General features: G+C 42.7%; 1 protein-coding gene across 4 annotated transcripts in view; it reads left to right on the plus strand.

Moving 5' to 3' along the window:
- Positions 1–27,241, plus strand: part of LRRC40 (leucine rich repeat containing 40) — a 123,462-nt gene that overhangs the window by 628 nt on the left and 95,593 nt on the right. For 3 of the 4 annotated variants that reach the window (XM_029618371.1, XM_029618372.1, XM_029618369.1), the window contains exons 2-5: positions 2,658–2,839; positions 11,010–11,083; positions 11,258–11,387; positions 24,572–24,695. In XM_029618371.1, coding sequence (XP_029474231.1) covers positions 2,658–2,839; positions 11,010–11,083; positions 11,258–11,387; positions 24,572–24,695 — 510 coding nt within the window. Of the gene's footprint in view, positions 1–34; positions 109–2,657; positions 2,840–11,009; positions 11,084–11,257; positions 11,388–24,571; positions 24,696–27,241 lie in introns of those variants that run through there. The other variant, XM_029618370.1, reaches the window with a different exon arrangement.

A 27,241-nucleotide genomic window follows, 5' to 3' on the forward strand; every position in this document is an offset into this window, starting at 1 on the left:
GTCTCGGAAGCCCTGCCTCCTTTTCAACGCGCTTGGAAATATCTGCTTTGTTGTTTATGAAAATCAGATCTTCATCTTACATTAGCTCCATACGGAGAGTGACTCTAGGTCAGCCTGTAGTAACGCTAAATGGGAGCTTATTTCTAAACAAATGATAGAGTACATTAAACGAACATAAGCTGTAGAAACAGCCCTGTTGTGACTGCACTATTAGAGACCCGGAGAAAAATGTTTCTCGCTAGTTTTCAATCTAATAAGAATTCTTATTTTCCCCACCCGCTCCATCAACATTGCTTGAAAACCTGGTATGGACCCAGGCCTTCATTTGTAGACGAAAAGGAAGTGGTAAGATGGGCAGAGCTAGTTTGACCTGTTCAAAGAGGCGGGACCAGAGGCACCCACCCACCCCCTTACCCAAATCAAAACCATGTGGCTGCCCTTGGCTCGAAGTGAGCAGCACTAATATTCTCTTGGGCTGATGTAATACAATGTGCTCAGTGGAGCACACTGCTTAACCCGTGGTTTGATGTCTATTTTGGATGCGCATCCACAACCCTTTATGCGATAAGGGGATAGTATGTCCAAAAAGCGCGTCCAACCCCTCATGAAGCTAATAGCATTCACCACATGTAAATTCATGTTGATGAGGCTATTAGCTTTTATCTCCCAACACCAGATGTGCACATTTTTACTCGCAGAAATTTATGCCTGCCCCGGAGCAGGCGTTGAGTTCCCCTAAAATTGACAAAAGCAGAAAATACTGCTTTTCTTTACTTCCTCGGACTTCATATCGTGGCAATATTAAGTCAGAAAAACTGAATAAAGGAGTTGAGTAAAAAAAAAAATAACAAAATAAAAAAGTGTGCCGGCGGTCAGGTTAAGAAAAGGGACACTCAATTAACGAGCATCCGTTTTCCTAACCCGCTGACAGCCACCTCTCCTGGTCGCTTGCTGCTGAGGAGGTGCTAGGGGCACACAATTTCTCCTAGTGCCTCCTTTTTACTGCGGCAGCCCTTTTGTATTTTGCATCGGGTGCCCATTGAGGCTGATTGGCATTTTTCGTGCATCAATATTGCATCTGCCTATCTGTTCTCTGCTTCCTCCAAGGGCTGGGGGGCCATAAATGATCCATGCAACTACTGTCTCTGTTTTGTTTCCTTAGGGGAACCAGAACTGATGTACACTGCCAGCTCTGCTCCACTTTCTTGGGTCCCACAAAAACGGTGGCAGAATGCTGTTCTGGGTTGTTCTGTCACAAATTAAGCCCTTGGTAGTGGATACAGAAAAGAGTTGAATTAGCAAAAGTTTGAAAACTGTGCACGGTAGTGCAATTCATCAAGACCAGGGCTGAAGCCTTGACAGTTGGCACTATAGCTCACAACTTTCAAACTTGTGCTAATTCAAACCTTTTTTTGTGTTTGTTTTTTGGTCTGCAGTGTCTGCTTCAATATCACCTCTTTCCCTTCTGTTCCCTACAATAGAGGAGGTGGGAGAGGGGCTGGATTAGAGAACAGAGTGGCAGTTCTGATCTCTGTGTGCTTCAGGCTCATCCCCTCTTCACTGCAGTCTGCCTGAAGGGGAAGGGCTGGAGCAGAATACCCCTGGTTGCTCTACCTCTTGGAAGTGCAGGAACTGCATTCCACCCCATTTCCCCAAAAATTAAGCCCTGATGTTAGACACCTCAGTGAGGTTTAAAAAATTGTGAATTTAAGTTTCTTGTACAATATGGATGGAGCTGCAGCAGATGTACAGTTCACAAATTGTTATTCCTTATCACCTTTACCAGAGTGAGGAATGTGCACACCGCCATAGCTGAAATAATTTCCAAGAATATTGTTAAAAGACTACAAATTTAAGATCTAAAGAATGAGCAGACCCATGTTTAGATGGAGCAGGCACATTCATAAAATATGGTACCTTCTTAAAATGCAGCACATTTCAAGATGGAGTGAACATTTTCCCTTAATCTGCCCTGTACAGTTTTGTTATATTGAAGTTGTTGTGTTCATAACTGATTAAATTGTTCTTAGCTGAAATGTAGATTTATTTTTTTTTTTTTTGCAATTCCTACTAGTTTTATTTTGTGTAATTAAAATGTATTGCATTTTACAGTATAGGAATTTTGGTAAAATTGATTTGTTTTCCCATAACTGGTGGAGTTAGCCACAATAGATGAAGTTATAGAGAAACACTTTGCTCATACTTTTTACCTCTGTTCTGAATGAGTTTTCCCCTCTCATTTCCTTTTTACTTTTGACTTCATGTCTTGAATGTTCTAGCAATGTCATCTTTTAATGAATTGGGCCAGTTGTGTTTTCGTTTTGGCAAGAAGCAATTTTTTTTTTTACTAAGGTTTATTATCAGAAGGTTGCCAACATATGCACCTCTCTAAGGAATATTAGAGATAAAGGGAAGCTTATTAATGAAGCAGAAGTCAGCCTTGTATTTGATATATTTGATGGTGTTAAGATTACATATGTACATGAATCCATAATTTGATTTCTCCCTTCACACTTTTTGAATGCTTTGGCTCCAATATATTCAGTGAAGGAAGGAAGTAGGGAAAACATTTTTTTTGTTGGCACATAACATTAATTCTCCAAACTGTATGTTTTAACAATCTACTTGCATATGCCACTTCATTTTCTTCATCATAGTACCTCAGAATGTATGGAGAATAAATTTGGACACTCCAGAGGAGGCCCATCAGAATCTCTCCTTTGGTGCTGCCGATCGCTGGTGGGAGCAGACAGATTTGACCAAACTAATTTTGGCATCCAACAAACTGCAGTGTCTTTCAGAGGATATTGGTCTTTTGCCTGCACTTTCTGTATTAGATGTAAGTATGAGAATGTGTGTGCATATCTTAATCAGAAATATATGTATATATTATGTTATTTTACCTATATGTGTTTGGGGATGCCCTGAAACATATGACCATGCCACCTGTAGGTGGGATTCAGAGGTCACACAGAGCAGTCTCCAAAGGGAGCTGCAGTCAGTTTGTGTCTGTTGATTGTTGCTACAGTCATTGGGCTATGAAGGGAAGACCTTGGGGCCTTATCTGTGAAAAATCTTTGCAGCTACAAATGAAGGCTTGTGGTTTTTGGCTTCAAAACCTTCTGTTATAAATGGCAACGAGCAAGGTTAGGGTAGGTCCTGATTGGATTGTGCACTCAGATCAAATATGGAGGAAGTTGAGCCAATCCAAAACGTAAGGAAGAAAAGAACGGGGATGCCAATAATCACCTGCCAGATTTGGTTTTTATACAATGTTTTTAGCAGCCTGAGTGCAATTCTGGCTTTTGAGAGGTTTATTATAATCTTTCTCTAGTTCTGAGTAGTGTTTAGCAGAAGACTGATCCATCTTGATGTGTTGCAGTTCTGCTACACATATGAAGAGTCCTAGTGTTAGATTGTAAATAAACCTTTCATTAGGAGTATTTGTGCACTGAAAATAGCAATAACCTTTCGTATTTTTTAATTTTTAACAAAAAGAGTTCCAAGAAAAAAATCTTATATAATGCATGACAAAAGTTGTAAAAACAAGGAAACCCCCCCTCCCCCCCAGAACACAGAAGAAATCATAACATTACATGAAACCTACGCAGCAAGTGTGTTCGGTTTTTTTTATTAATATTTTTATTCCAGAAATTGCAAATATAAACAATCCACATCAAGAATTAAACAGCAACAATAACAAGTATACCAGAGAATAAAAATATACAGTAATGTTCATGTCTTGTGGCTTTTACATAGTCACCCATAATAACAACATATAACAGATAAAATAAAATCCCCATATACAACTCACACATTAATACTCACTGGACAGTGCTCAATCACACAGCATTCATTCCCTTGCGAAATATATTTCAAGGATGATTAATTAAACATTTTCCGAAAGTCCTGGCTGCCTTGTAAACAGTTAAGTAAAAAAAAAAAAAAAAATTCATGCTAAGGAAATGCCATCCCCAAAATATTAAAAAAGGAAATTAAACATCTGTCCTCTGAAAATAAAAAAAAGTATAAAATCCGAATCTAATTATAGGTTCATGTGAGACAGCAAGAGAAGATTTTGATGAGGGCTAGAACAATAAAAATAAAACATACAAGCACCAAGAGAGTTTACCACATGAAAACCGGGTAATTAGTTAAACAAAGAACATACATGCTAGTGAAAATAGCAGAAAATAAAAATAAAAAAGAACTACAAAAAAGTGACAGAAAACCCTCCCAAATTGTTAAACAATGAAACCCAACAATCACCCTGTCATTGCTGGTCTGCCAGTTGAGATCGACTACTTTTAAGATTGGTCCACTTTCTCTTTATCACAAGCCCGTGTGCTGTCCCCATGGGAATCAGCTTCTGTTCACCCAAAAGACCTAGTTGCTCAGGCAGCCAACACTCGCACAAAAGGCTAAGTTCGGTGTCTTGTACTGATTCTGGAATGCCAGTAAGCCAAATATTACTCCTGCGAGACCTGTTCTCAAGGTCTTCTAGTTTACTGGAAAGTTGTTCATTAGACTATAGAAGCTGGCAGACCTGAGCCTGTAGATCTGTCAATCGATCTTCCTGTTGTGAGAACCGGGATTCCACTGCCTGAATCTGTGCCTCATGTGAGTCCACCCATTCAGAAAGATCCTCGAGAAAGATTTTCATTTTGAAAAGTCAATCCTCCATTACATCCGTTACTGATTTAGTAACTTTTTGAAATTTCTACAGACATTTCTTTAATAACTTCTGCCAGAAAGGAGACTTCTGTAGTGAAAACTTTCTGCATAGATTTTCTTTTGATGGCCATAGTTTTCCATGGTTTGGCAAACATATCGGGTGACTCCTGAATAACAAATTTGCCCATATAATTATTCCAACCAAACACCAACAGAATAACAAGCACCCAAATAAGTAAATTGAGAAAGAAAAACAAAAAAAACAGCATCCCAGATAGGATGTAAAAGGGGGCTGCTTAGGAGCTCCGGCAGAGGCATCCGCTCCCTTAGCAGGTCATCACATGATCCCCAGCAAGTGTTTTAAATGGAGTTGGGAGGAAACTTGGTTGATACTCTACCAAGGATAAACACTAACCCCTGTGATCTAAAGAGCCTTTTAAGCTGTGTGATCTACCAAAAACTTCTCAAGCTGAGTAGGATCAAAAAAGGCAATTCATATCTCCTGATACTTAATACATTTAACAGGAAACTTAAGAAAAACTCTGTCTTGAGTTGGACAGCCGTAGAATGTATTGCTAGAAATGTTCTTCACTTATCTTGAATAGCTTTACAAAGTCAGAGAAAACCCAGACTTCTGATTAAAAAAAAATAAGGCATATCTATTATGAAAGAATGCTTTAAGAGCCCAAATCCTATCTGGTTCAAATCAAAAGTCACTAACTGTTTCTCTGGTCAACAACTCCTGTGATTGTTCCAAAACGGTTGTCAAATAGCCCTGCTTTGGAAGACAGTTTGTATCTTGACTTCCAGTACCTCCACTCGGGTCCTGTCTAGAGGAGAGCAAGTAGTATATTCTCTCAGTGGGTGACAACACTTCAAAACAAAATTTGAGCACCTCAGTCAAGTACTTATTAAACACATTTTTTTGGTGCGGTAATAGATGATGTATGAAAATTAACAATGTAAGCTACACTTTCTGGAGAGGATAGAGCAGCAGGCTGACAACCAGGTAAGCCAGGGTTCAAATTCTGCTGACACTCCTTGTGACATTGGGCAAGTCACTTCACGCTCCATTGACTCAGGCACAAACTTACAGCCTCATTTACTAAGCATTTTTCCCATTATCAGGTTACTTTTCAAAGGAGTTATTTATTTTATTTATTTATTTATTGTTTTTGTTATACCGAGTTTCATGATAGGCATCACATCAACCCGGTTTACAAATAACAAGGAGTGTAAAGCATAACGTAACGTAAAAAACAATATTTTCAATAAGAACCTTGAACTTTAAATACAGTGAATCAGAAAAAGGGAGAGGGAAAGTTACAAAAAACAAGGAAAATAAACTTGGGATGGAAGGGGAGAAATTGAACAGCACAATATTTACATTTCAGCCTATTGATACATTAGAATAGCAAGTGAAAAAATAAGACTATGAAACGGTACATAGGTAATCAAATGAATAAATATGACACAGTTGTGAATGGTAATAGTATGATAAATATTCAGCAGGAATTAGTGAGAGAGGGTTTGAGGTTGGTTGATTCATTACGCATGTAAATGTAACATACTATCGTACCAGTTTTCAAATGCCATTTACCTGTGTTAAGAGTTATTGACAATTCAATGGCATATATTTTAGCAATTTTCAAAAGCCCACTTACACGGGTAAAGTGTATTTACACATGTAAAACCCAGTTTCAAGTGCATAAATGTTTTTGAAAATCAGGCCATATAGATTTAGCTATTTTGATTGCTTATCTTGTTAGAATTCTCTGCCCTGTACTGAAAGACAAGTTGTAATGTTCCTCCAGAAGGTCTGTGTCTCAGCAATGTATACCTTTGGAGTAGCACAGAGCAGGTACTCTTTGTTAGTGCTTCTTTTTTTTTTTTTTTTACATAAGCAGTTTTGTGTTTTTTATTTGCTTTGCTATGTGTGTACACATTTAAATCCCAAATCAGAATGTAGAGACTGACTATAACAAGAAGGACAAGAGAGATTAATTGATAAATGAGGAACAAATTTTAACGAGAGATTGTAAAAAAAAACCCCCAAAAAACAAAACCCTCCAAGCACTGACCAAAATGTGAAATTTATTTTAATTTATTTTCTGTACTTCAAATCTCGTGTTCTAGATCTTTAGATAATATGTAAAGGATCACTTCTTTTGATAAATGTTAATGCCTGTTGATGAATAGATGTTAATCCGAAGATTTGAAAATGCCAGTCGTGTACTGTTCAAACTCTGATCAAAAAGTGGAAAATTTTAGGTTTGGTTTATACCAAACCAGACCAAGAAAGATTTTAGAGACAACTGCCAGGAAAACTTGTTGGGATATGGTGGGGCGATGGCGGGGGTGGAAGGGAAATAGAACAAAAAGTCACTTACAAGGGACAAGAATAACAGATAAGTATGGGAAAAAAAAAGTGAAAGCTTGCTGGGCAGACTGGATGGACCGTTTGGTCTTCTTCTGCTGTCATTTCTATGTTTCTATCTAAAAAAAGACTTATCTGAAACAAAGTGGTGTGGGTGTTTCAGCATGCACAATAACAAAAGTGGGGTGCATGGTAGAGTTGCCAGAATAAAGCCATTGCTGCACCAATGCCACAAAACAGCCCGCTTACAGTACGCCGGATAGCACCTAGAGAAGCCTCAAAACTTCTGGAACAAAATAATTTGGAGTGATGAGACCAAATTGAATTTTCCTAGCGTGTAACCAGATGGACTCAGGACAAATCCATCTGTTGAAACTAAGGAAAACGAAATTATCAGGTAAGTAATTTCTTCATTTATGGTCACAACCATAAACTCTGTTTGGAGAGGAGTCAACACCATCCCTACTGTGAAGCATGGAGGTGGATCTCTGCTGTTGTGGGGGTGTGTGAATTACAGTGGCACAGGGAATTTAGTGAAAATTTGATGGCAGGATGAATTCCTCTTTTCAGAAAATATTGGAGGAGAATTTGCATTCATCAGCCAGGAAGCTGCGGTTGGGGCACACTTGGACTTTCCAACATGATAATGATCTGAAACATAAGGCAGAGTTGACCCTTCAGCGGATGCAGCAGCAGAAGAAAGTGAATGTTCTGGAGTGGCCATCACAGTCTCCTGGCCTCAGTATCATTGACTGAAGAAACAGCAAGGAAGGCTGTCTAAAAAAGCCATGAGGGCGACAAAACAGGATTAGCAGCCAGATGTCCAAATAATATCCTTTATTGGGTAGTAACACAAGTAAATGAAAAATGCCCAACTCTGGCCGAGTTTCGCCCTCTTACATTGGGGCTATGTATGTTGTAGCCCCTGACGTAGCCCCAATGTAAGAGGGCGAAACTCGGCCAGAGTTGGGCATTTTTCATTTACTCATGTTACTACCCAATAAAGGATATTATTTGGACATCTGGCTGCTAATCCTGTTTTGTCGCCCTCAGTATCATTGAGCCACTTTGGGGAGAGCTCAAACATGAAGTTCATCCTAGACAACCAAAGAATGTACAGGATCTGTAGGATTTTTGCCAAAAGGAATGGGCAGCTTTACCATATGAGAAAATAAAGGGTCTTGCTCATAACTATCACAAAAGACTGCAAGTCGTCATTGATACAAAAGGGGGTAGTACATGATATTAAGAACTAAGGGTATGTAATGCATAAAATAGTTTTTTTTTGAAGCACACTAAAAATAACAGACATGTTTTGTCTGATTATTCGTGTTGTCTTAAAATGCTATTTCCCTGTACGTACCAGGATCAGATTAGATGCCAAGAAATGTCCGATTATGACTTTTTATTGGAGACATATTTTCAATAAAAGGAGCCCAATAAAAAGTCATAATCGGACATTTCTTGGCATCTAACCTACTTTGTTGCCTTCACGGCCTTCTTAGATAGCCTATCCTCCTGCTTTGTTGGCGTATCAGGATCAGTCCAGACTGCTGGGTTATGCCTCCCCTCCAGCAGATGGAGTCAGAGAAAAGCTGAAAGCACCCACTATATAACCTGGTGTGCCACCTGCGATCCCTCAGTATTTCTCTGACTCCAGCAGATTCGAGAGAGCATAACCTGCGGTTCTGATCCTTGTCTAAATTCCTTTTTGGGGATGTTTCTTCTGACAGGTTTGATTTATGGGGGAATCCTTTGACTAGATCAACCTTAAAATAATAAAATAATAGCTAAGTAGTTGATCTACAAAAAAAAAAAAATCTCTTCAAGTTTGTTAAAAGGGCAGCTAGTTGCTGGCAGGCGAGGCAGGGCATTGCCCTACAGCCGTTTACCCGGAGACTTGTACACTGACCCGGTGAGCTGCGGGGGAGGCTTTACCGGTGGGCTGGTCACTCTCCCCCTTACATGTTAACCCAGAGAAGTAAAATTCCTCTGGTGTGTGCTTAGACTGGTTGCTCAGGAATGTTTGTTCCCCTGTTTTGTGGGCTGATAAAAAAAAAAAAAAAAGACAGTGCAAGTTGTTTGATTTAAAAGTGCACCTGTTTCTATCAGCCCTAGCCTGCCACGATCTCTCGGGCCTCCGGAGGGGGTGGAGTGTTCACCCAGCTGCTTCACGATCTGTTCCTAGTATCTCCCTGCGGGTCTCAGATGAAGCAACAAGTGGTTCAAACACTGTCTCGGTTGAAGGCTCTGGGAGCGATTATCTCTGTTCCCGCAGCCGAATGTCGGACTGCTCATTACTCCATTTACTTCATGGTTCCCAAGAAGGAGGGCTCGTTCCGGCCAAACTTGAATTTGAAGAAGGTCAACAGGGCGTTGCGAGTCCCTCAGTTTTGCATGGAGACGATGCGCTCCATCATTGCGGCAGTCCACAAGGGCGAATGTTTGGCTTCTTTGGATCTGACGGAAGCTTACCTCCATATAGGAATCCAAGAATACTATCAGTGGTTCCTATGGTTCATGATCATGGGACAGCATTACCAGTTTCGCGCTCTACCCTGCGGGCTGGCGACGGCTCCATGGGTCTTCACTAAGATGATGGTGGTGGTGACAGCGAGCCTTCGGCGGGAAGGGATATTGGTTCATCCCTACCTGGACAACTGGCTCATACAAGCGAAATCGGAAGAGCTTTGCAAAGTTGCGGTACAGTCTGTTTTGCGTCGACTGCATTCCCTAGGCTGGGTCGTCAATTATGCCAAGAGACAGCTGGTTCTGTCTCAGATGTTGGAATTCATAGGAGCACGTTTTGAAACTGGTGTGGGCAAGGTTTTCCTGCCACTGGTGAGGATGGAGCGGTTAATGTCTCAGATTCGGCGCCTGTTGGCTCTTCCCTCACCCGTGGTATGGGACTATTTGTAGGTTCTTGGTTTTATGACATCTGCCCTGGAGTTGGTTCCTTGGGCCTTTGCTCATATGAGACCTTTGCAGAGGGCGCTGCTTTCTCGTTGGGATTCCAAGTCGGAAGAGTTCCATCTGCCCTTACCGTCGCTGGAACCGGCCAGGACCAGCCTGGATTAGTGGTTGATCCCGGATCACTTGCTTCGAGGCGTGGATCTGGAAAATCCTCATTGGATAATCATGACGGATGCCAGCCTGACAGGTTGGGGGGCGGTCTATCAGTCACGATCAGCGCATGGCCTTTGGGCACTTCCGCAGACCAAGTGGTCCATCAATTGCTTGGAAACCAGGGCAGTTCGCTTAGTGCTGCGCCAATTTCTTCCGCTTGTTCGCCACTGGGCGGTACGGATCCTATCCGACAATGCGACCACTGTGGCTTACATAAACCAGCAAGGAAGTACGAAGAGTCGACCGGTAGCCTCCGAAGTGGACATATTTTCCCAGCAAGTAGGTAGTTAGCACCTGAGAGTACCCAGGAGAAATCTTCATGATAGAGAGAAGATAATGTTGTATTTAAATGTTTTCTGGATGCATGTATTAGGATAAATAGTAATGCTGTAATTACTGACTAACGTTTGGTGATAGTTTTCTATACTCTGCCTCTTTATGTCTAAGAATACAGCATAAGGCAACAGCACTTCAATATAGGTCACCTCAAAATCAGCTGTTCTGAAATGCATTGCACCAATATATTGTACTATCACATTGAGGAGCACCTGGCTGAGTGCATACTCTTCTGGAGGCTTGACTGGGAAGCTATGAATGAACTAAATATGCTAGGTATGTTATCCCTGAAACTTAAATAAAAAAAAAAAATGTTACCTCAAGGAGATAATGTTGTATAAAAGAATTGTAATATGAGCAAAAATATTTCAACAGTCAAATTTCAAGGCAGCTATGCAGATATGGTACTTGCCTACTTTAATAGTTTAGCCACAGGATAATCATAAATGTTGTATGATATATATTTTTAATAATTGTTTTTTCTTTCTGGTTGAAGGTACATGATAATCAGTTGTCATCCCTTCCATCTACTATTGGAGACCTGGAAAATCTCCAACGGTTAAACTCCAGGTAAAAAGTGAACAAATATAAATTCTAATTGTTAATGTACCTGAAGGTCATAATAGCAGTGTTGTTATTAGTAGTAGAAAATAAGGTCAGAAGAAAGATCAAGTGATTGGTTTCTAAAGGTTTGATGCTTTTATCGCATCCAATAGTATACACATTTTTTCTTTTTATCAATAGTCATAACAAACTGAAAGAGATACCACAAGAAATGGGCAAATTAAAACAACTGAAAAGTTTATTTCTCCAGCACAATGTACTGGATCAAATTCCTGAGTGCATTGGGCAGCTTCTGAATTTAGAAGAATTGGTAAGTAACAACTCAAAACACTTTAACCTAATCCTCTGTCAGCTAGTTTTGTAGTGCTTTTACTTATTTACCCTTGATTACTCTTTATTGAGTCACCTTGGCTCTCTGACTTGGCCTCTCTTACCTTTCTATTCTATGTTGCCTTGCAGCTTACCGAGGCCTCTTGCCTTGCCTTGTGGACTCTTGGCCTCATCTTGCTCTCTGGGCCTCCTGCCCTGCTTTGGGCCCTTCCAGGCCTTCTGGCTTTGCTCAAACCTCTCAGGCCTCCCTGCCGTGCTCTATGCCCTTCTGGGCTTTTCTGGCTTACCTTGCAGCCTCCAGGCCTGCTAGGATTACCTAGTGCAGTCTTGTGCCCTATTAGGCTTTCATGTTCCCTGTTACCTGTCTAGCACATTCCAATCCTGTCTTGTTCTGACCTTGTCTAGTCCTATCCTTGCCTGTACTCTGTACCCCAGCATCCAATCTGCACAGAAGCTCCCAGTTTGTGTCTGCACCATGATGTTCTGCTGGAGATGTCCTATTGGTCCCAGAACCCAAGGCTTAACCTGCATGGGGGAGAGGGTTGGTTAGGCAGAAGACCAGCCCTAGTCCAGCCCTGTGGTCATACACTGCTTCTGCAAGCGTGCTCTCTGATTTCAGCTCACTGCCCTGTGACGCCAAGAGATATTCAAGATGACATCTCTGAGCGCAATCTTTCCTTTCAGCAAGACAATTGGATGTGCTCCCTGAATCTCAAAGATGTTTATGCACATATTCCAATATACCCATCTTTTTGGCATTATCTATGTTTCAAAGTAGGCACACATCCTACTAATACAAAGTTCTTCCATCTGGACATTTGGCTGCCACCCTCCCTAGTCTTCATGAAATGCCTTGCTGTGGTAATTTCTCATTTATGTCATCAAGGGATTCTGGTCCTCCCTTATCTGGTTGATTGCCTCCTGGTTGCTCTGTCAAAGGACACCATTCAATCACATTTCCAGTCATCAAAAAACATTCTTTTATCAGTCTGTTTCATGATCAATTTTGAGAAGTCAATCCTATAGCCCACTCAACAAATTCGGTTCATTGGAGTCAGTATAGGTATCATACAAATGCATGCATTCTTGCCTTTGGACAGAGTAACAGCATTCTACAAAGTTGCCAATGCATTGCTGAAATTGACATCTACAACAGCCCGCTGCATTTTTATACTTTTGGAAAACTAAGTAGTGGCGATTGCTGTAGTCTGGTTAAAATGCTTATATATGCATCGCCTACAATACGGATTAAGAACTCAGTGGAACCAGCTCCAAACCACTTCATACAAAGATCACCCTCACCTCAGATATGAAGGTGGTTACAACCATCCATACTCAAAGAAGGTTCACCCCTTCAACTAGTGCCATATCAAGTCATACTAGTCACGGATGCTTCCATTGTGGGTTGGGGAGTCCTCACTGGCCACAACACACAAAGGGTATGGTCTACCCGAGAACTAAAGTTGCAAATCATTTTACTGGATCTCAGAGCGATGCTTAATGCTCTACATGTATTCATGCATATCCTAAGAGGAAAAGACTTAATGATCTCCAGACAGACAACCAAGTGGTGGTGATCTACATCAGCAAAAAAGTGGGAACCGAATTGTAGATCCTATGCCAAGAAACCCTACACATATGGCGATGGGCAATAGAAAACAAGGCCACGCTTCAAGCCACTTATTTACCAGGCATTGCGAACACCATGGTGGACAGATAGCAGAATATTCCACCCACATGAATGGTCCTTATAGCCAGTCGTCTGTTAAGGCTGTGGGGTCAAGCACGGACTGATCTCTGCAGTGGAACAGAACTGAAAACTAAATCAATTCTGCTTCTTTTGACCCAGTACTCTACGTGAAGCTCCAGATGCTTTCCTAATTCCCTGGAAAACAGACCTCATGTATGCTTTTCCTCCAATACCACTCATAGCGAGAACCATACAAAAACTCATGTGAGAATAAGCCACAATGATTCTGATCATGCTGGTATGGCCAAAATCAGTGTGGTATGCATATCTAATTCAATTTCCATGAGACTTCCCATTCACATGGGGGATGGCCCATATTTCCTGTCTCAAGAAGAGGGCTCACTTCAGCACCCCATTCTTGACTCTCAATCTCACAACATGATAACTGAGCGCTTGGTTCTAGCACAGTGGTCCCTACCAGAACTGATTCATAATACACTCCTCTCTGCAAGGAAAACCATCCATGAGATGAAGTTATTCTTTTAAATGGAACTTGGACCCATTCACTTAAGAACTTGGACATCACTTTCTTTCAAACTCTGGACTTGCCATAGCATCAGTGCTGTTGAAGCCTACTATTCTCCAGAGAATGGCGTGCCTATTTCTGTGTATCCTCTGGTCTCCAAATTATGAAAGCTCTGTTGCAACTACATCCACCACTTCACAAGCTGCCGTGCCTTGGAACATTAACATAGTTCTCACTCACCTAACACAAATTCCCTTAAAGATTGCATCTATAAAGCACTTAATCTGAAAAGTACTCTTCTTGGTAGCATTTACTTCTACTAGATGTGTCTGTGAATTGCAAGCACTGGTTCACTAACCACCTTTATATTCAGTTCTTCCTTGATTAATTGGTTTTCAGAATGCAACCCAAGTTCTTGCCAAAAGTGGTGTCTTAAATCAGTCAATAGTTCTTACTTTCTTTCTTTCCAAAACCTCATACTCATGAGGGTGAGAGAACTTTGCATACGTTGGGCTGCAAAAGAGTTCTGGCTTACTATAAACTCCGTACACAGTCCCACAGGAAAACATTGTAATAGTTTATCTCATACGATCCCTACAGACTTGGCACAGCAATAGTCAAAAGAGCACTTTCCAATTGGATTCCAAGTTGCATTCAATACTGCTATGCAGCAGCTGGTCTTGATCTCGATAATCCTGTCAGAGCTCACCAGGTATGAGCAATAGCTTCCTCCATTGCACACCTCAGAGGTTTCTGCTGAAGACATTTGTAAAGAGGCTACCTGGACATCTGTACACGTTCACTTCTCATTACTGCCTAGATGCTTTGGCTTCCACAGACAGTGCTAGGCCTTGTTGCACCACTTGATAACATAAATAGTCTGTTCTCCATGGTGGAGTCCAGGTTGCTAACATGAAATGCTCCACTGCAATCCTCAGCTTGTGACGCCACACAGATCATGGCTGATTCAGCCCTGCTTATCAACCGAATAAACTGTGTTTTCCATAGATAGCAGGATGAATTAGCCATGAGATGCACACTCGCCTTCCTGGTCAGCAGACTAATCTCCTACTAGCTTTGAAACTGACTGCGGAGACTCTGAACCAATGCAGCGCCTGTGCAGGAACTCCTGCACATGCTCAATAGAGCCTAAAGCTCTACTAGCCTAGATATTTCATTCGGTGCTACCTGATGACATCGCCAACAGATCATAGCTAATTCATCCTGCTGTGTGTGGAGAACACTGTTTACAGTAATCAAACTTGCTTTTCGCTGACATCGTTGCCACTATGTAAATGTGGTGCAGCACAGAGAAACTCCAGTATTCCTTTGACAAAGCACTAAAAAAAACTATATTAACCAAATCTAATGGACTGGACTAGACTGATTATAGCAGGCTTCATGGAAAGCAAATTAGCAGGTAAGAAAATTTCCCCAAATTTAGCTATTGTTTTATCTTGAGCTAATTAGCCCACCCTTAATATAATAAAATGAGGAGGAGCTGCTGTTTAATTTTTCCTTTTGTTTACCATTGCTTTCTATTAGGACTCAATTTAAATAGACTGCTTGTTCCTTGGTGTCTGTTACAAAATTCGTATCCTGCCTTCTCCCCAAGACTATTTCAATTATGAAATCTGAAGTCATGATAAATCACATTGTACCTATAATAGTTATCTAATAAAACTCAAATCTGAATATTTCCAATCATAAAGTTACACAGGGAAAGAAAAATGTACAATGATTGTCCTTGCAATATTAAACTGCCTTGTTACTCCTTAGGATGTTTGTAAAAGACAGGCCCTTAATTGTGACCCTTCTGCACTGGCCTGCCTATGGATCTGCCCACTGCTGGTGCTGTCTGTGGCATCAACAGGATGATGTTATAATGAGGGGCAGAGCTCATTGGAAGCCCCTGCAGAAGAAAAGTGATGGTGGAAGATATGAGTGAGTTTAAGTCTGATCTCATCTGGATAAAGAGCAGCATGCAGGATATAGCTGGCTGGGAGCTGGTTGACTGCAGGAAGTAAAGTGCTTCTTGCAATTCTGAGGTTGAATGGGAGCTGGTTGATCCCAGTTTAAAGTCCACTTGTCCATTTATATAGACATCGTCAATGGGATCATGTCATTGTGGGAGACAGAGCTTGGTTTTTTAGTGTAAAGCTACCCTTGCGCACACACACTCAGGAAACTCCTTCTCCAGTTCTATAGACCAGAGTTGCACTGCAAGCTCCTGATTTCTCCTTTGATATCCCTGGTAAGCATAAAGGGGAGCAATAGATTTTAAATTAACATTTTCACGTAGATAAGCAGCTGAATTAGCCATGCTGTCTGGGTACGTCTTCCGTGCCACTAGGTGGTGGAGCTCTCTAAGTCTAGCAAAGTCTTTCAGCTAGGTGCTCCCTCTTAAATCTTCTCTGATTTACCTCAGGCTCCTCAGTCAGTTTTTTTCCGCACGGCAGTTAGCACGTGGAGCTCTGCTCTCCTGTGAGAGAACTTTGTGAAGTAAAAGAAAAGAAAGAAAACCAGCTTTAAATCATCAAGGTTTGGTTAAATTTTACCAGCAGTCAGAGACATGCCACGTCCTGGCTTTAAATTTTGCTCGTGTGGCAAAATGATGTCAGCCACAGATGACCACGTTTTATGTTATCTCTGTCTGGGACCTTCCCATGACCAGATAAATTGTGCGGAGTGCGGATGCATGTCCCCATGCGCCCAGCGTCAGCGGACTGCCAAATTGCAAGATGTACAGTTAAAAGCTTTGGGCTTACGCCCCTTCTGAGGCCTCTGTGCAATCCTCCCCAGGCCCAAAAAGGAGGAAAACCACCCCTTCATTGAGGAGAGCTTCCTCTGTGGACCCTCTTACATCAGGACACCTGCAGTTGCTCACCGGGCTGGAATCAGAGCACAGAGCGGGAGATGCAATGGCGGCATCGCGGCCGCATGCCTCACCGACACATCTATTCCCTGAAGACAGACGTTTCGAAGCGTCGCCACATCGAAGCACGGCCCAGCGGTCGACGCACCTGCACAAAGAGGCTTCCGCACTGAAGCTATATCATGCCGGCGCATCGTCGAAGCATCCGACGCAGGGGCACCACTGAGGTGCACCCTCGACTCACCGATGCACCACTGACGCAAACGACGCGCATCGGTGCACGGTCGATGCAGCCATCCCACAGCCAACCCAAAAAACACCATTCGGGCTATAAGAGGCCTAGGGAAGCGTCGCCATCATCGATGGTGGATCTGGACAGGGATATTTCACCATTCCATTCATCGTTCACTTCTTCATCACCGGAAGAAATGTCTTCCATGTCTCTTCCCTTGGAAGTGCCTCTGGCTCCCGACCAACCTCTGGCTATTCCACAACTTCTGCCATTGAAATTGCCTCCACAGAAGCAGCGGCCACTACAGGAAGGGCTTCTTCCCACCCCAACGCAACCTGGGCCGACGCCTTCAACTTCAGGCTTAGCCTCGCAGGCCATGGCTCAAATTACCACCATCCTGACACAGTTTTTACAGTCAGTAGAACAGTCTCAAATTCCACCTTCATCACCTGCGGTCTTGCCAGAACCTGCAGTAGACCCAGTCATTCCAGGACCAGCACCAGCACCAAAGGTCCCTCTGACTCAACCACCATCTCCGACGCATGATATATCAGATACTGATTCCTCGTCTACGGGCTACCCCTCTGACCTGGCAGAGGTACCCCCGGAACCGTCTTTGCCTCCAGAAGACCTGACATATTTGCAGTTTATTGAAAAAGTCGGACAACTGTTGAATGTAGAAACGCGTAGACTTCCTGATCCCCGCCAAGAAATGCTTAGTATACTTAAGATTTTTGATGTGCCTACAGAGCCCGTGGCCCTCTCACAGCATCTAGTTTTAACAACTCTTTTTTTTTTTTTTAATGGAAAAGTCCTGGGGCACGCCACTAACCAGTCCTCCCACATCGCGGAAAATTGACTTAAAGTACAGGATGAAAGATTCCTCCTTTCATACTTCGGTTCAACTACCTCATAATTCTGTGGTAGTTGAGTCCGCAATGCAAAAACCCAGAAAATCCAGAATTCATTCTAATACACCACCACATAGGGACCAAAAGTCACTAGCTGATTTTGCAAATAAAACCTTCCAATCCGTGATGTTGAATGCACGCATCCAGAACCATCAGTTCTACATCGCCCAATACCTGTTTGAGAATCTCCAGGCATTGAAGTTGTCCATTCAACAAACCTCGCCAGACGTCGCCCTTCCTCCTCAATATCATAATATTGAAGAAGGTCTTTGACGTTTATTAAGATCCATTTATGAGAGATTTGATATTTCCTCAAAATCTTCCGCAAATGCCGTTGCAGCGAGACGCTTAATATGGTTGCGATCCAGTGCCATACAAGACGATGTCCATGAAAAACTGGCAAATCTACCCTGTCGTCCCGAAAATTTGTTTGGAGACAAATTTACTGAAACAGTAGCTAAGCTCAAGGAGCAAAAGATAGACATCCTTTCCTTGACTGCTCCTCACATCCCATTGACCTCAAGGCGTCATTACGCATCCTTAATGGCCTACAGGAGGACCCCCTTTAAGGCTTTTAAGCCCTTTTCTTATTTTAAGCCTCCAACCTACCAACAGGCTCGGCAACCACCCTATCAGTCTCGGGTGCCACGTCAATGCGCAAGGGTTGCTCGTACACCACATCAGCAGGCTGATCCTTCACCTGCAAAACCTCAGTCCAGTTTTTGAGCATACCTTCGCCACAGTCACAACCCTCTTCAGTGGGAGGCAGATTAACCAAGTATCTACCAGCCTGGAACCAAATAACCACAGACCAATGGGTCCTTTCAATCATACACCAGGGTTACACCCTTCACTTTTCATCCCTCCCAACCCTTCCGCATTGGGTACCACAGAAGCAATTAACATCTCACAAAGAACCTCTGTTGAAAGAACTTCAGATGCTTCTGCACAACAATTGCATTCAGAAATTACCTTCCATAGAATTCTGTCAGGGATTCTACTCCCAATATTTCCTAATTCCCAAGAAATCAGGAGGACTGCGTCTGATCTTAGATCTGTGTTCCCTCAACGAACACCTCTACAGAGAGAAATTCAAGATGACTTTGCTCAAATCCATCCTTCCCTATCTTCAATCAAGGGACTGGATGTGCTCGCTAGACTTGAAAGATGCGTATGCACAAATCCCAATGCACCCCAGTTCCTGTCGGTACCTCTGCTTCCAAGTGGACAACCAACACTTCCAATACACAGTCCTTCCATTTGGCCTTTCTTCTGCCCCCAGAGTTTTCACCAAATATCTAGCAGTGGCGCAGTTAGTCATCGGGGGGTGCAAATATTTCCTTATCTGGACGATTGGCTCCTCGTAGCACCCAATCGAGACCTATTGAGATCCAATCTTCTCCGTATGATTTCCTGCCTCGACAACCTAGGTCTACTCATCAATTACGAAAAGTCAAACCTAGAACCCACTCAGATATTACAATTCATAGGCGCCTCCATCGTCACAATTCAAGACAAAGCTTTCCTCCCTCCTCCGAGAGCTTTAGCCCTCTCCACTCTGGCTACGGATCTATTGCACAGCACATCAACACCAGCTCGCCAGGTACTAACTGTTCTGGGACACATGGCAGCATCCATATATGTGGTCCCACACAAACGTCTACACATGCGTCGCCTACAATGGCGCCTAAAGAATCAATGGATTCAATTCCTTCATCCACTGTCTACTCCAGTTACCTTGACCGACAAATTGAAAAAAGACCTTCAGTGGTGGCTTTTCCCGTCAACAGTACAGATGGGTTCGCCCCTATGACCCCTTCGACATCAGATAATACTCACCACAGATGCTTCCCCCAAGGGTTGGGGAGCTCATCTGGATCACTTAACGCCTCAAGGCCTATGGACTGTGTACGAACAAACACAACACACAAACCTCCTAGAGCTCAAAGGAGTGAGAAATGCCCTTCAAAGAATCTTTATGAGGAAAGATAGTAATGATTCACACAGACAACCAGGTGACAATGTTCTACATAAACAAGGAAGGAGGGTCTGGTTCTTGGAACCTTTTCAACAAAACTGTCCTAATACTGGAATGGGCTCACTAGCGGTCCATTTCTCTTCAAGCAACTTATCTGCCCGGCATCCAAAACTCCAGAGCAGACAAACTCAGCAGAATTTTTCATCCCCATGAGTGGGAACTAGATCAGACAGTAGTTCAACATATCTTCTCCATATGGGGTCTCCCTACTATTGACCTCTTTGCGACAGAGGACAACGGGAAGCTGGAAACCTTTTGTTCAGTCTACCCGAGCCCTCGTCGATTCGCTCCGGATGCCTTTCTCGTGAGTTGGTCTCACGACCTCCTTTTATGTGTTTCCTCTGCTTCCACTCATATCCCGTGTGATCCAGAGATGCATCGAAGACCAAGCGGATTTAATTTTGATAGCACCAGCGTGGCCCAGACAACCCTGGTACAGCTACCTATTACACCTATTAATTTGCGACCCAATACCCCTGGGCAGCAGCCCCAGCTACTCACCCAGGACAAAGGATCTCTTCTTCACCCTCTTCACTCGTCCCTACACCTCACGGCGTGGAGATTGAACGGCTCACATACCAACACCTAAACATTTTGCCTGATCTTCAAAACATATTACTGTCCTCTAGGACAGAGGTTCTCAACCTTTTTCCCATCGTGACACACGTAACAGACCACACTCAAATGTGTGACACACTGCTTATTACAATTTATGGCAGAAATAAATGTCCAGTATTATTTTTATTGTTAAGAATGACACAAGGAAAAGATACATATTCTGTCTGAACAGAAATTGCATAAACGGTAACATTGAAAATATTACACCAGGCCTTAAGACACCAATACATCTCCTATTAGGAAAATAGACCAAGTCAGGCTGCTATAGAGCCCTACACAGAAACTACACACCAGCAGAGAACCTCACCTGAATCACATGTGCTGACCCTCTCCTAACAAAGAATAAAGAGACCAAAACACATAACTAGAAGCATGCAAACAAAAACTGAATTGGAAACCGCAACAAGCCAGAGTCTCTGTATGCAGTGCAACAAAGGAAAAAAAGAAACATCACCCATCCTTAAAACAAATCAAGAAATATAAAATCAGTAGCAGTAAAACCATACTATCAAAAAGTACAGATTATTTCAAAACAGCTGATGAATGGAATATCCAATAATTAAAAACTCATATCAAAAATTTCTAGATACCAATAAAATATTTCAAAATAGCAGACACAAAGACCCAGTAATGAAAAATAATACAAAAAATGTTTTGCTCTGCATACCTGGGAACGTTTGATATCCAGGTGCCCTGAGATTGTTTTGAATTAGCAGGAGGAGGGGTGGCAGATGAAATTTAATGTGCAAGGTGATGCATATAGGGAAAAATAACCTATGCTATAGTTACACAATGTTAGGTTCCACATTAGGTGCTACTACCTAAGAAAGAGATCTAGGCGTCATAGTGGATAACACATTGAAATTGTCGGTTCAGTGTGCTGTGGCAGTCAAAAAAGCAAACAGAATGTTGGGAATTATTAGAAAGGGAATGGTGAATAAAACGGAAAATGTCATAATGCCTCTGTATCACTCCATGGTGAGACCGCACCTTGAATACTGTGTACAATTCTGGTCGCCGCATCTCAAAAAAGATATAATTGCGATGGAGAAGGTACAGAGAAGGGCTACCAAAATGATAAGGGGAATGGAACAGCTCCCCTATGAGGAAAGACTAAAGAGGTTAGGACTTTTCAGCTTGGAGAAGAGACGGCTGAGGGGATATATGATAGAGGTGTTTAAAATCATGAGAGGTCTAGAACGGGTAGATGTGAATCGGGTTTTTACTCTTTCGGATAACAGACTAGGGGGCACTCCATGAAGTTAGCATATGGCACATTTAAAACTAATCGGAGAAAGTTCTTTTTCACTCAACGCACAATTAAACTCTGGAAGATGTGGTTAGTGCAGTTAGTATAGCTGTGTTTAAAAAAAGGATTGGATAAGTTCTTGGAGGAGAAGTCCATTACCTGCTATTAATTAAGTTGACTTAGATAATAACCACCGCTATTAGTAGCAACGGTAACATGGAATAGACAGTTTTTGGGTACTTGCCAGGTTCTTATGGCCTGGATTGGACACTGTTGGAAACAGGATGCTGGGCTTGATGGACCCTTGGTCTGACCCAGTATGGCATGTTCTTATGGTTTGCTTAGAACTTTCTCCTCTCTCACACACTGGCTCACAATCGCTCACATACACACATGCTTTTTCTTTCTCACTTATATAGGCTCTTAATTACACATTTACACACATGCTGTCTATCTTTTCAGGCTTACACATACAGGCTTTCAATCACACATATACATGCTGTCCTTTTCTCTCACACACAGTCTCTCATTCACATGCTTACAAACATGCTCGCTCTCTCTCTTTCATTTACACACAGGCTCTCAATCACATATTCACGTGCTCCCTCACCTAAACCAGCTCTCAATAACACACATACTCTTTCAGATGTACAAGCTCTCAATCATTCACATACATGCTCACACATACACACATGCTTGCTCATTCACTCACTCTCCCCCTTCCCCCGAACTAGCGGCAGCCTCCTCCACTTCTAACCCTAAAGGCAGCAGTAACCTACTTCATTTTCAGCCCTCGCGGAGCAAGGAGTCCCATCGGCCACAGGGGTTGATGACGTTCTTCGTTTTTCTCCGAGGTGTGCTGCTCATTCATCAGCCTGCGCCTCTTTTCTTTGGGCCGATGCTGCCTACTCTAGCATGGTCTCTTCTTCCCGCGCACGTACTCGCTAATCACACTTCCTCTTCCGGGGGGCGGGAAGAAGAGAGCATGCCGGTGCTGCTGACTCCAGCTCTCCTGCCGCGTTCTGCCCAGGCTTTCAGCGTTTTAAGCCCGGGTGGAGGACCTATCTTGCTCGGGTAGGGGGAGCAGCTGGGTCAGCAGGGGACTGGGAAGTGTGGCGAGACCCCTGCATGTGCTTGGCGACACACCGGTTGAGACCCACTGCTCTAGGAAACAGTCAACAAGAATTAATTACAATAGAAAATGGGCACGCTACGCTTCCTGGTGTTCGACCATGGGTATTGACCCGTTAACCTGCTCACCTGAACAACTCCTTTTCTACCTCCATCTACTCTACATGAGAGGCCTTGCGACATCCTCGCTACGTGTCCATTTAAGCGCTATAGCAGCTTACCACACTCTTCTTAACGGAGATCCCATCTCATGTCATGAGCTAGTATCCAGATTCATGAAGGGTGCTTTACGCCTCCGTCCACCTTTACAGAAACCACCGGTACCGTGGGACGTTAATATAGTCATTGAACAACTAATGCTTCCACCTTTTGAACCATTAGATACTTGTCATCTCCGATACCTATCATGAAAAGTGCTTTTTCTAGTAGCTTTAACTTCTGCACGACGGGTTAGTGAATTACAAGCCTTAGTCCACTACCCCCCTTATCTTCAATTTTACCATGACAAGGTGACTTTACAAACTCACCCCAAATTCTTGCCAAAGGTGATTTCCAGTTTTCATATCAACCAAACCATAACCTTACCCATTTTTTATCCAAAACCTCATGCGACTGATAATGAGAAAAAAACTCCACACTTTGGACTTCAAACGTGCGCTAACGTACTATAAGCAGCACACCCATGCTCCTACCAGACCTTCTCAACTTTTTCTATCCTTCAGTCCTAATGCCCAAGGATGTCCAGTAACAAAAAGAACTCTATCCATCTGGATTTCAACTTGAATTCGATTTTGCTACCAGCAACGCTCGCAAACTCTACCTACAACACCAAAAGCGCACCAAGTATGTGCACTAACAGCCTCAATGGCTCATCTACATGATGTTCTGATCATAGACATTTGTAAAGCGGCAATATGGTCATCACTGCACACTTTCACATCCCATTACTGCTTAGATAAACAAGCAAAGGATGACACACTAATGGGCCAGACTATCCTATAGAAGAGCACACGTTCTTCACATACACAGACTTCATATAGGACCTGTCCGCCACGAACTTTGGTATTAAGCTACACTTCTAATTAACTACTCAAATGCTCAATACGTCAGCTGGGGACTACCAGGCAGCATGGCTAATTCAGCTGCTTATCTACCTGAAAAGAGCAGATTTCCTTATCATAAACGGTGTTTTCCGTAGATAGATGAATTAGCCATGCTGACTCGCCTGCCTCCCCGGACAGTTCCAGCATACACTGCACTTGCTTTGATACTGACTGAGGAGCCTGAGGTAAATCAGAGAATATATAAGAGGGAGCACCTAGCTGAAAGACTTTGCTAGACTTAGAGAGCTCCGCCACCTAGTGGCACGGAAGACTTACCCAGACAGCATGGCTAATTCATCTGCTATCTATGGAAAACACCGTTTTCGGTAAGCAAACCTGCTCTTTTCTCTGTAAGTATGTGGGTTTATGATCTGTGTAATTGCTTTAAATTCAAATTGTTTAACAGTACACAGTAATGTGTTATACTTTTGGCCAAATGCAAACATTATTTTGCAGTTTTATACAGACTAGGTGTGGGACTTCATTGACTGGAACATATGGTGTGGCAGGTCGAGGATTTTACTGTGAATGAAATCTGAATGTTTAATTCTGCAAAAGTTTGAAGTTGTTAACAAAGAGCAATCCTTTTTTTTTTTTTTTTTTTAATATGCAAAAAGAGGCAATAGAGACTTAGTAGTACTTAACATTTTCTCCATTATAGTAGCTTAATATCTAGCTTGTTACACATCCACTTGAGTAATTTTGTAGCTTTACCCTCTGTATAATGTCTTATCCTTTTAGGTTATCTCCTTACTTTGAATGACGTGTTTTTGTTTGAACTTTTTGATTAGGATCTCGCCAACAACTGTCTGACAACGATTCCAAGCAGCTTCTCTTGTCTAACTGCTCTGGTGCGACTCAACCTATCCAATAACAAGCTAAAGACATTATCATCAGCAGTCAGTGGAATGAAAAGTAATGCAAGTCTTTCTTTCATTTTTACTTTAGTTTTAAAGTAATTACATACACATTTGGAATGATGCTATCCGTTTATTTGTTGCATTTGGAGAAATGGAATGGTGACTTGGCCATGCATTGAAAATGCTCAAACTTCTAGGGCTTTTGTGGTAATTCAATAGATATAGAGATGGCTAATATGTTTCCCTATAGGTCAGTGACCTCAAAAAAGCATATTTCTGCTTGCAAATATTAATTTTGCAATGAAAAGAGATTGAGTGAGAAATGTGAAATACATTTCACCTAGCTAGTTTTTAAACGTAAGCACAATTAATATATGGATACAATTCAAAACAGATTCCCAGTTAATTTTAACTGGACTGCATTAAAAATGCCAGGTAGTGGATCTTTGCAGCTCTTGTTTGGACCAGTGGGAGACCAAGTTATCATTTGTGTGCTGATTCAAAAGTGCTTTGACTTCTGCTAAGATGCAATTTTAGCTTTATTGGCCTATAAGCATGCATTTCCCTTGCTTGGCCTCCCATTCAATGAAAAATTAGTTTTTGCAAACAGTAAAAGAACTTTTGCTTTAAAAATATTTAATTGGCGTAGCATGTCTTACTGTGAAGATACCACCACTATCCTGAACATGTTCCTGCTCTACAAACCACTTTTATATAAAGTAGTTATGCTTAATAAATTCAGATAGATTTAGAGTGGAATCTTTATCTGACTTATCAGTTTGGAATCCATTTTCTCGGAGTATGGAAGCTAATAACCATAGCTATGCAGTCTGAGATTTGATTATTTGGACATATGATAGTGATTTATTAATCTAAATATGGAAAATCAGAAAACATTATTGGTGACATTATTTGTGCTGTGTATGGCTTGACCCTAGCAGTTCATATTCTGTTTATAATTTGTATTTTTGGTTCAGGAATCCTGCCAGGAATCAATTAATACTCTTGCTGAAAGGACTGAGTGTGAATGCACAAATCAGTTCATTTCCTAGTGTGTAGCAGATGGACTCGGGACCAATGGGTATAGAGTGCTCTGACGTCAGCACTACATATACCCGTGCAGGAAGCTCTGCTCTTCAGTGTTTCTCAATCTCCTTAGCAGTTCAGGACTATACACACGCTTGCACAGCATTAGAAAATCCAAACCTAAGAAGAAAATTCCAAACAAGAAATAATCTTACCTCTGCAGACGAGCCCCGCTCTCCTGCAGTGATACCTAAGGGTCCCTCCCCCAGTCGAGAATTCTTGAGGTGATTTCTGAGATACCTCAGAGGTAAGCCTCGGTCTGGTAGCTGGTTCCCGGCGTGGACTTAGTCCCAAGGAATGGGAGTGGCTGAGAGGCAGCAGGTGCAATACAGAGCGTGGCGGTGAAGGTAATTTTCCCTCTCCCCCCGCAGCCGGAGACCACCCGGCACGAGACTGGGAAACACCAAGACAAAGTAAGGCAGGAAACGTTTCTTAAAGTCTCCGAGGCTTAGATAGCTGCACAGATCGCCAGCCGGTGTCTGTCCCATCGGGTTGATCAGCCCCGTCCGGGCTAGACCCCGATCCGGCACAGGGGTCCTCCCATGTGGAGACCCTCTGGGGGGGGGCGCCATCTTGCCTTCATGGTCGTTTGCGCCATTTCCCCCCTTTGATCGCCGTATTGTCCGCTTAACTGAGCCGGGCGCACAGCGGCGCGCGCATCTGTGCCGAGCGCACAGCAGTGCACTCAACGGCTCTGTGCGCACAGCGGAGCGTGCATCTCCGTGAGCGCACATAGCGACCTGCATGCATATCTTCTCAGTTTGCACGCACATCTTCGACGCACCTGGAGCGCATATCTAAGTCTCCCGGTGCACTCATATAAACGCACAGACCAGTTCTGAATGACCCTATGCATCCAAACCATGGCACCACCTGCCAAGAAAGCCAAGGCATAAGCCCTGTGCCCAGCCTGCCACCTAAGAAATTAATTGCAGTGGCTATTCCTTAAGTCAACTTGATCAATAGCTATTAACGGACTTCTCCTCCAAGAACTCAATAACTGCAAATTATCGGTGCCCGTCTGGTCACTTATCAGAGCAGAGCTTTTCTTCCAAAGGACAGGGCAAACACCCTAAAAAGAGTACTACGAAACATCAAACATACAAAGAAAACGTCAGCACGGCAAATCCTGACTCTTAGGTCACATATCTGCGGCAATATTCACAGTACAGAACACTCGTCTTCATATTCGGAGACTACAATGGGGATTAAAGAGTCAATGTTCTCAACACCGTCTCATGGAGTATCGATCACACCAGAGATGCTGACAAATATAAATTGGTGGTTACAGAGGAGGACACTAACCAAGGGTGTGCTTTTCAGAACACCTCCACACACCGCAGTATTAACAGATGCTTCCCACATAGGGTGGGGAGCCCATCTGGACCATCTCGAAACACAGGGTCACTGGTCTCAGAAAGAAAGTCCCTTGCAGATCAACCTCTTAGAACTTCGAGCAATATGGAATGCCTTACGAACTTTTCGTACACAGCTACAAGGCAAACGAGTAATGGT

Source organism: Rhinatrema bivittatum, chromosome 10, assembly GCF_901001135.1.
Source record: "Rhinatrema bivittatum chromosome 10, aRhiBiv1.1, whole genome shotgun sequence".
NCBI classification, from domain to species: domain Eukaryota; kingdom Metazoa; phylum Chordata; class Amphibia; order Gymnophiona; family Rhinatrematidae; genus Rhinatrema; species Rhinatrema bivittatum.